The sequence below is a fragment of the Notolepis coatsorum genome, assembly GCF_963971535.1.
Source record: "Notolepis coatsorum genome assembly, chromosome: 6".
NCBI lineage: Eukaryota > Metazoa > Chordata > Actinopteri > Aulopiformes > Paralepididae > Notolepis > Notolepis coatsorum.
Window position 1 is genome coordinate 83,702,560 of NC_140170.1, and position 9,593 is coordinate 83,712,152.

General features: G+C 41.4%; 1 protein-coding gene across 2 annotated transcripts in view; it reads left to right on the forward strand.

Annotated features, from left to right (window-relative positions):
* The window catches only part of rrp9 (ribosomal RNA processing 9, U3 small nucleolar RNA binding protein), a 40,629-nt gene extending 31,332 nt beyond the window's left edge, over positions 1–9,297 (forward strand). For both annotated transcript variants that reach the window (XM_084316325.1, XM_084316326.1), the window contains exon 15: positions 7,810–9,297. In XM_084316325.1, the coding sequence (XP_084172451.1) occupies positions 7,810–8,269 (460 nt within the window). In that variant the 3' untranslated portion in view covers positions 8,270–9,297. The remainder of the gene's footprint in view (positions 1–7,809) is intronic.
* Positions 9,298–9,593: the final 296 nt, after the last annotated feature.

Consider the following 9,593-nt stretch of genomic DNA (forward strand, 5'->3'; position numbering starts at 1 on the left):
TTGATAAACGGAGAGAGAAGGCATTCTCTATGTTAGTGCTGAATGTAAGTACACCCCAGTTGTACCTGATAACAAGCTGCCAGACTCCCAAAGAGGCGTGGACCACGCTGAAAGGCCATTTTGAGAGAGATACTTTGGCAAATAAACTGTTTCTGAAGAAAAAGTATTTTCGATGTGAAATGAAGGAAGGAGATGGTTTAACTGAACATTTAAAACGGATGAAGGAGCTGACTGACCAGCTATCGGCAATAGGAGCTGTAATTGAAGAGGAAGACCAAATTGTAACACTTTTGGGTAGTTTGCCACCATGTTATGCTACAATTGTCACTGCACTAGAAACAAAGATTGACAGTCTGACACTGCAGTTTGTTCAGCAATCATTAACAAATGAAGAGCAAAAGCAAGTGAATGCTAATGTTAACTCAAGTAGTGCTACATCAGATGGTGCATCAGCCATGTCTTCACGATTTCGAGGAAATGTGCAGAATAACTCCAGTGGTGGTCAGTCAATGGGAGTAGAAAGAGCAAACGCATGGAGATGCTACAAGTGTGGAAAAGAAGGACATATTAAGCGTGACTGTCCAAGCTTGAAATACAAAACGAAGAAGAAAACCCACAAGGCCAAAAACATGATGTATTACGATGATGAAGATTAATCTGAAAGTGCCTTTGTCGCCAGAGAGGCAACCCCGACTGACGGACCACAACATGCTGAGTGGTTAATTGATTCTGGAGCATCAAAGCACATGACATGTGATAAAAAAGTTCTTCAAGGATACCAGCAATTCTCAAAAGCACAGTCTGTGAGACTGTGACGACAGGGTGGTTGAAGCCCTAGGAATTGGACATGTCAACATGAAAATGACTTTTAAATCAACTGATGTAAAAAATGTCACAATGTATGACGTGCTGTATGTTCCAAAGCTATCTGGGAATCTATTCTCAGTGGGAGCTGCTACCAAGAAAGGAAATACAGTGCAGTTCAGGAAGTCTCGCTGCTACATACGTGGAAAAGATAGAACTCTTCATGGAATGGGAACACAAAGAGCTGACGGGCTCTTATCAGCTGGATGTTGAAGGAAGTTCATCTGTCTGTCATAGTGCATCAGTAGCAGCCAGCCTGTGGCACCAGCGCCTTGGTCACACCAACAAGCTGAAGGAACTAAAGTATCTGGTGAATGGAGTGGACTTCTCTGCAGAGAAAGAGGTTCCCTTCTGTGAAGGATGTGTGGAAGGCAAGCTGGCTAAAAAGCCATACAAGTCGATTGGAGGAATCCGTTCCAAACGCAAGATGCAGCTGATTCACAGTGATGTCTGTGGTCCCATGCAGACTGAATCTGTAAGTGGAGCAAAATATTTTGTGACTTTCATTGATGATTACTCTAGATGCTGCAAGGTATACTTTCTGAAACAGAAGAATGAGGTGTTACACAAATTCAAGGAATTTGAGAAAACATTCTCAAATGAGTGTGGGCAGAGTGTCATGAGGCTGAGAACAGACAATGGTGGCGAGTACACATCAAAGGAGTTTCAAGAATATTTGAAAGCTCAAGGCATCCACCATGAAATGACTGTACCTCACTCACCACAGCAAAATGGTGTTGCAGAAAGAAAAAATAGGACATTAGTTGAAGCAGCTAGAAGCATGCCGTCACATGCTAAGTTGCAGAAGATGCACTGGGCAGAGGCTGTAGCCACCGCAGCTTACATACAGAACAGGCTGCCCACATCTGTCCTGAAGCAAGAGACTCCCTATGAGAGATGGTATGGAAAGAAACCTGACATGAGTCACATGAAGGTGTTTGGCTGTGTTGCTTATGCACATATCCCAGATTCAGAGAGAAGGAAACTGGACAAAAAGGCTGTGAAGCTTCGTTTTGTGGGATATGCAAACAATGCCAAGGGTTATCGCCTGTATGATGAAGAGAAAAGGAGAATTCTAATCCGTCGAGATGTCATCTTTGATGAATCAAACTTCAACTGTAAACAGGAAGTAAAGAGCGAGATGACGATTAAAACAGGTGAGAGTGAAACACGAGAAGTGAAGAACGAAATAACCATTAAAACAGAGGAGTGTGAAACACAAGATGATGAGGTCGATAGCACTGTCAGAACAAGCGGCAGAATCAGAAATGCTCCAAGGAGATATGGATATGATGACTTTGCTGATACAGTGACTGTTGATCATCATGCCAATATGCGTCGTGTGACAGAGCCAATCACACTGAAAGAAGCAATGGTGAGTCCTAATGCAAAGGAATGGCAGGAGGTGGCTGATTTGGAATATGAGTCGCTGCTGGAAAATGAGACATGGGACTTAGTGGATTTACCAAGAGAAAGAAAGACGGTAGGCTCAAGATGGGTGTTAAAAGTCAAGCATCACAGTGATGGACGAGTGGAGAGATACAAATGCAGACTCGTCGCCAAGGGCTACTCACAGTTGTATGGTGCTGACTATGATGAAACGTTTTCACCTGTGGTACGATTCAGCTCTATTCGTACACTACTGTCCTTTGCTATTCAAAACAATCTACAGGTGCACCAGATGGACGTCGTAACTGCATTCCTTAATGGACACCTGGAAGAGGAAATCTACATGGAGCAACCAGAGGGCTACATCAAACCAGGGGAGGAACACCTGGTATGCAAACTGAATAAATCGATCTATGGACTGAAGCAGTCTCCTCGCTGCTGGAGCAAGGCTTTCACACAGTTCATGATGGAAATTGGATTCAAACAGAGCACATCAGACCCCTGTGTGTTTGTGAGATCAAGACAACAGCTTGAAATACTCGCAGTTTACGTTGATGATCTCATCCTGGACGTCTCAGTGATCCGAAATAAGAACAGTGTATTTCTTCATCAAAAGCAGTACATTGAAACCATTCTTCAGAAATATCGAATGGATAATGCGAATCCTGTAGCAACTCCTGCTGATGGCAATGTCAAATTGAGGAAAAGTGATGGTGTCAGTAAGCCAGTGCACCAACATACCTATCAGTCAATGGTAGGAAGTCTGCTGTATGCTGCAATGGCCACACGACCAGACATAGCTCAAGCAGTGAGTGCTGTGTCAAAGTTCAATGCAAATCCAGATGCTTCACATCTGACTGCTGTGAAGAGGATACTTCAATACTTGAAAGGGACAGTGAACCTTGCTCTCAAGTATGAGCAGTCAGACTCTGGAACTTTGATTGGATTCTCAGATGCTGACTGGGCTGGTGATCAGGATGACCGCCGCTCAACAACAGGCAACATCTTTCTACTGTGTGGGGGAGCGGTGAGCTGGCTTAGCAAGAAACAGGCAACAGTTGCTCTTTCAACAGCAGAAGCTGAATACATCGCACTCAGTCAAGCTGCTCAAGAAGGTGTCTGGCTGAGACGACTACTGAGCGATCTCGGAGTGGAGGCTACGTCCACAGTGATCCTGGAAGACAACCAAGGAGCCATCGCAATCGCGAAGAATCCCATGAACCACTCCAGGACAAAACACATAGACATTCGCTACCACTACATCCGTGAATGTGTGCAGAATGGGCAAATAGAACTGCAATATTGTCCAACAAATGACATGAAAGCAGACATCTTTATCAAGCCACTGACTAAACAGAAGTTTGAGTACCTTAGGGGAGAGATTGGACTTTTTCCTATTTAAATAGAGTGGTTATTTGTGCTTGACAGGTGAACGCCGAACGCTGCCTGGTCAAAGCAAGTCTGAAAAAATGTGAAAAAGAGTTCCAGTAAAAGCATTGTAAAAAGAAAAAGTTTTTTTTTTTTTGTTTAAAGATATTTTTTCTTGACGTTTCTTTTTATGAAGGAGAGCATGGCTCTGTAATATTATTTAAAGGCACTTAATGCCATTGTAAAATTAAGTGGGAGTGTTGTAATATTATTTAAAGGGACTTGAATGCCATTGTAAAATTAAGTGGGAGTGTTGTAATACAGTACTTTTACCTTACCACTAGATGGCACAGTCAATACCACCTCTGCTTGTAAACAGATATTTAGTACTTCCTGTTCATGCTGTATGGTGCAACAAGGAATACAGCTCTGGAAATATACAACAACTCTGAGGTCATGCTCAATGTCCAATCTGTTCCTCTGCTCGGTCTTCAGCTGGACCAGAGCTGAGAAGCCACTTTCACAAAGATAGGTAGTAAAAAAATTAATATTTTTTTATTTTATTTTATAAATATAATTGTTTTTCGATTAGTCGACTAATCGAAAAAATAATCGACAGATTAGTCGACTACCAAAATAGTCATTAGTTGCAGCCCTACTTGAAATGTGTATTTTTATTTTGTGCATTTTTTTTTTTGTCACAATAATATTTGAAAAATATTGTGTAAAATTGAACTGTATTTCTGAGTTGCAGCACTTAAAAACATTAAATGGACTGTTATATCTTATTCAATTGTGGACATTTATTCATTCCCACTTATTGGACACTATTTCTGATGGTAAAATGAGCATAAAAAGCTAAATACAGAATTCTGAAATATTAAAACGGGGAAAAAAACGGAATTTGGGAAAAAATTAAATGGAATTTGGAAAATAATAAAACTGATTTCATATGGCTATAGGATAACCTTTGTTTTTTTGTTAACCCTCTAAAGCCTACATGGACAATGGTTCACCTGCACATAGTTATTTTATATATATATAATTTTTTTAGTCTGTATCGAGTGTTATACCTACCTTTTATGATTCAGGGGAACCTACCCTTTATTTCTGGTGCAGTGTAAAATCACTCACCATCATACATTACCTTTGTGTGAGCATACAATATTTGACATATTATGCCCAGTGAGAAATCCTTGTGTTTTGCACCATAGTTTACCAGGGAATTATTGTTGACAGTTCTCTTTAGGTGTTTTGAACCTCCATGTGGAATATGATGCAAATACACCTTTTCCTCAGTGAGTGACAGCCAATGTGAAAATACATATATTTGGACGAATATATCCCTGCTATTTACCCCGCCCCCCAGGGTTTCCGTTAGAAAAAATTGTTGCCGGCCTCAGTGTCCGGTAGATTTCAATCTACCGGTCAAATGAGAGAAATTCCGGTCAGAGTTTATTGAGCTTAAAAACAATTGATAGGCAAAAGAATGACAACAAAACAAAAGAATGACATCATCAAGGCATGTAGATTTATAATATTTTTACTTAAAACTAGGCTACTTTTGCGTATAAAGTCATTATATTCCAAATAAAATAAGTCCCGAGACTCGTGCTGCTGCCGACTTTAAATCAAATAGACCTGTGTCTGTGGGCAGTCGCCCGACATTAATAAACAACAGTCTGTTATAATCACATTTTTATGAGCTAACGAATTCCGTTATATTGGACATTTGTATTAATTATATCAAGTGAAGAACTGAGAAATTTGGCAGAGAGACGGCAACATTATCGTGGGTTTGCGTGACGACTCTCTCTCCACCTCCCAATGACTTATTTGCGAGAGTATGTCGATGCAGAGCAGCAGATTCAGCTGTTATTGGCTCTTTTCTGGGGACCGCACAGCAGCGCCCCCCACCCAACATTGAATTGAAAATGGCTGAATTGGAGTACTGCTGGAGTACTGCATTGTGCTGCTGCTGCTCCGGCTCTGCAGCTTCACAAAAGTTTGCACACCCAGCACTAAGCTCTCGCTGACAACGTCGTTGTCATTATTAGAAGCAACGATGAAACAAATGTAATGATTGTTTCGTTCATCGCATAGGCTATTTAATTTTAGCCTATTTTAATACAATTCAAATAATCAAATTGTGCTTAGACTCAGGGAATTATTTTCACCGGACATTAAGACCGGAGAGATTAAATATGTCGGACTTCAACAGATTTTGCTGGTCAAATACCGGTAATTACCGGCTAATGGAAACGCTGCCGCCCCCCCCTCCACACACACACACTCACTCAAAAAGGCCCCTCCATCATATAGCTCTCCTCATTTTCTGTTGTGGGCTCCTATCAATGTCCCTCTCTACATCTTATCCAAATAACATAGATGAAAAATGTAACTCATTGACTGGCACGCTGTTTTTCTATCTGTACTCCCTGGCGCCAGCATTATTGACCATTTTCATGATGTTTGCGGACCCATCGTAAATTCTATATTATAGCTATGGAGACAATAGTATGGTTCATTTGACCGGCACTATTTATACTCCAACAGGGAAAAACTGTTTATTTCTACATACCTTCGTTCATGCGCTATCCCATGCTAAAAATTGCCCCGTTTCACAATAATCCAGGCTGGTTTTCTGGAGTGTTTTGTGTGCAAATCGTGCAGGTTGCTCGCCTGAAACCTATATTATTTCCTGGTCAAAGGTAAACATGACCATATATAGATATATACAGAATAGGTTACCTCCTCGGCCGGTTTGACTATAGAATTTTTATGATTTACCAGAAGTGCTGAGTCCAATGTAGTCTGGTGAAAACGCATGTTAACATCCATAAGTGTGATCGTTTTATCTTCTTCTTCATAATCTCCAATAGTTCGCTCACCATTGCATTGCAGTTTGCAGGCTAGTGGCTACTATTATTATTATTGTGCCCAGCAGTGAATGATCAACCCCCCCCCCCCCCCCACACACACTAAACTAGCTCAGTTCAAAAGGTAGGCGATACTGCCACCTATCGGGATTCAATTGTCATTTCAATTCTAAGTTACTCAGAGGTCCCAGGAAGGCTCACAAAGGTCTGACTGTTTAGAATAATAAAAATCAAAAAAAGAGGGGGGGGGAAACGATGTCTCGTTTTTGGCACTCAACCGCTGGCTTTTAAAAACAAGATCTTGTTTTTGGCGCTCAATGAGTTAAAGCGAGTCACAAACTGTCCAAAGATATTTAACACATTGGGTGCTGCACCTTTTTCGGCCCCCATCTATGCACTGCCACGCTTTAAAAGATAGGAGTCTGTCACCTTGTTTGTAGAGCTATAACTATATTCTATATTATAGCTATGGATACAATACTATAGTAATTTGACAGTGCCTTTCTTCCGGTCAAGATGCAAAAAAGAGAATTTTTTCATGCATACATTTTCGCGTTATACCATGGTGAATATAAGTGTTTTTAGATCGGTCTGGGGTAATTCCCGAAATGCTGAGGAATAGCCTTATGCGTGTATTATACTATAACAGTTGCTGTTTCTTGCCTGGACCCGTGTTTTTTTATGCTTGGATCGTCACCCAACGGCATACGTTGTGGACTAATGTTACACATACAGGTTTGGATCGAGGTGAAGACATGTTTGGATCAACGCAAGATTGATATCATATACCTTCCCTTGACTAGGATGTACCCCAAAAAGAATATTCCAATTATCTGATCGCGATTCCAAGTATTTATGTCCATCGTGTCGCCAATATAATCCACCACACATCATGCATCGGGAGCATTTGATTCTTCTCAATCCGAAGAATTCTTCTCCCCTTGCCCCAACAAATTTAAAACTACCGGAGACATTAGATCGACGCACAGGCCAAGATACAAGGTTTCAAAGGGTGCTTGATACCGCCGTCTAGCTGGATGCGGCCGGTATTGCACTTTGGCTATCTCAGACTCATTCCCTATGGTAACACCAGGCTCCCTGGATGGATAATGAATAAAAATATCGGAAAAAAAGGTAAACGACCCAGAAACGCAAAAAAAAAACGCTTTTGGCACTCTACGGTCGGGGCCCAGAAACGTATTAAGTAGTTTTTGGCACCCAAATTGTTAATGTTGTGCAAAACATGTCGCATGGGCGCAACACTCTGCTTTAGAGGGTTAAGACTGGTTTCTCTTTGTTTTTCTTCCAGGCTGGGTCGTTGGTGGAGGCTAAAAGAGGCTAAGAATGGACTCTACATTATTCCTTTAAAAAGACAAACCCCTCAGCACGAAGAAGCCACCCCTCAGGAGGAAGAAGCCACGCCTCAGGAGGAAGAAGCCACGGCTCTGGAGGAAGAAGCCACGGCTCAGGAGGAAGAAGCCACGCCTCTGGAGGAAGAAGCCACGCCTCTGGAGGAAGAAGCCACGCCTCTGGAGGAAGAAGCCACGCCTCTGGAGGAAGAAGCCACGCCTCTGGAGGAAGAAGCCACGCCTCTGGAGGAAGAAGCCACGGCTCTGGAGGAAGAAGCCACGGCTCTGGAGGAAGAAGCCACGCCTCTGGAGGAAGAAGCCACGCCTCTGGAGGAAGAAGCCACGCCTCTGGAGGAAGAAGCCACGCCTCAGGAGGAAGAGGCCACCCCTCAGGAGGAAGAAGCGGAGACTGGAGAATAGAGAATTGCGGAATGGGATTTCACTTTATAAATTAAGTCTTTACATATATTTTGTTTTTTTTATAGAACATTTGTTTATCTCGCTGAAGGGATGGATTGTGTAATTTTGTATAGACAATTTTTCCATCAATGTCATCTTGTAGGCAAAACTCAACTCTACTCAAGTGTGCATCTTTCTCAAGCCATGCCCCCTTTTCTTGATCTTCCAATCACAACAAGCAACAATTGTGATTGGTGGATCAAGAAAAGAGGGCAGGGTTTGAGATGGGTTAATCTCCATGGCTTTCTCTGCTGCATTAAATCTTCTGGGTGAAATCACTTTACTAGGCAACGGTAACCAAACACACCTGTGAAGAGGTTCTGCTTCAAGTGCCTTCATAACTAACAATTACTGACCTCCACAAACCAAATTTTTGTTTGAAAAGAAAACATAACTTTGAATTTCATGTATACATAGTTATGCAGATATAGTTATCAGAAACATAAACCGGTTATTTTCTGTGTAAGGAAACCATACCTTTATTGCTGCACTCATTGTCCTTTCCATGGACGCAGTGAAGTTATTTAACTTTTTTCAATCCTTTTCTGTTTCTATTTGTAATGTAGATTCAAAGATATGGGTGGCGGGGGATTAATATTATATTTATATTAAGGAAAAATTATTAAGTTTGACATTGAAATGTCATCCAATTCTCTGCGTATAGAGTTTTCATCCATACTGTCCATGGAGATGTGCAAAGCCCAAACTTCCATCATTGTTTACAAATGGTAAAACGGTCTATACTGACACCTTTGTGATGTCATCCTAAAGACTTGTGCTCTGGGGCTCCGCTGAGATTTAGTGTTGGTCCAGAAGGGTGGTTTTCACTGTCCTCACCCCACCTGGCCTGCAAGAACACCTGCCAAACGATGCAATTGTAAACATGGCTGAAGATGATGAAAGGTGAACTTGTATCAAGCCAGAATTGACATGGGACCTGCATATCAAAACACTGACTGTGTCTTTACTATGTCTGATAGTAAACATGCCTTCTCAATCCATTGGGTTCCTGTATCTTGTCTATTCAGTATTTTCTGTACATTTGCTTTCGAATTAGTAATTTTTTTCATACTTTAAACGCAAAGCTAATAAGCATCCATTTACATTTAGCTGACGCTTTTATCCAAAGCGACTTACATGTTTTGTACAACTCTTATCAGCTGAGTAACGATGTTCAAGTGTTGTGTGCTACAGTGTAGGTTAGTATATTAGGACAAGTGCATGACCGTAAGGTTAGTTAGGGTTATTATTTTTTAGATAATGATTGAAGAAGTACGTCTTAATC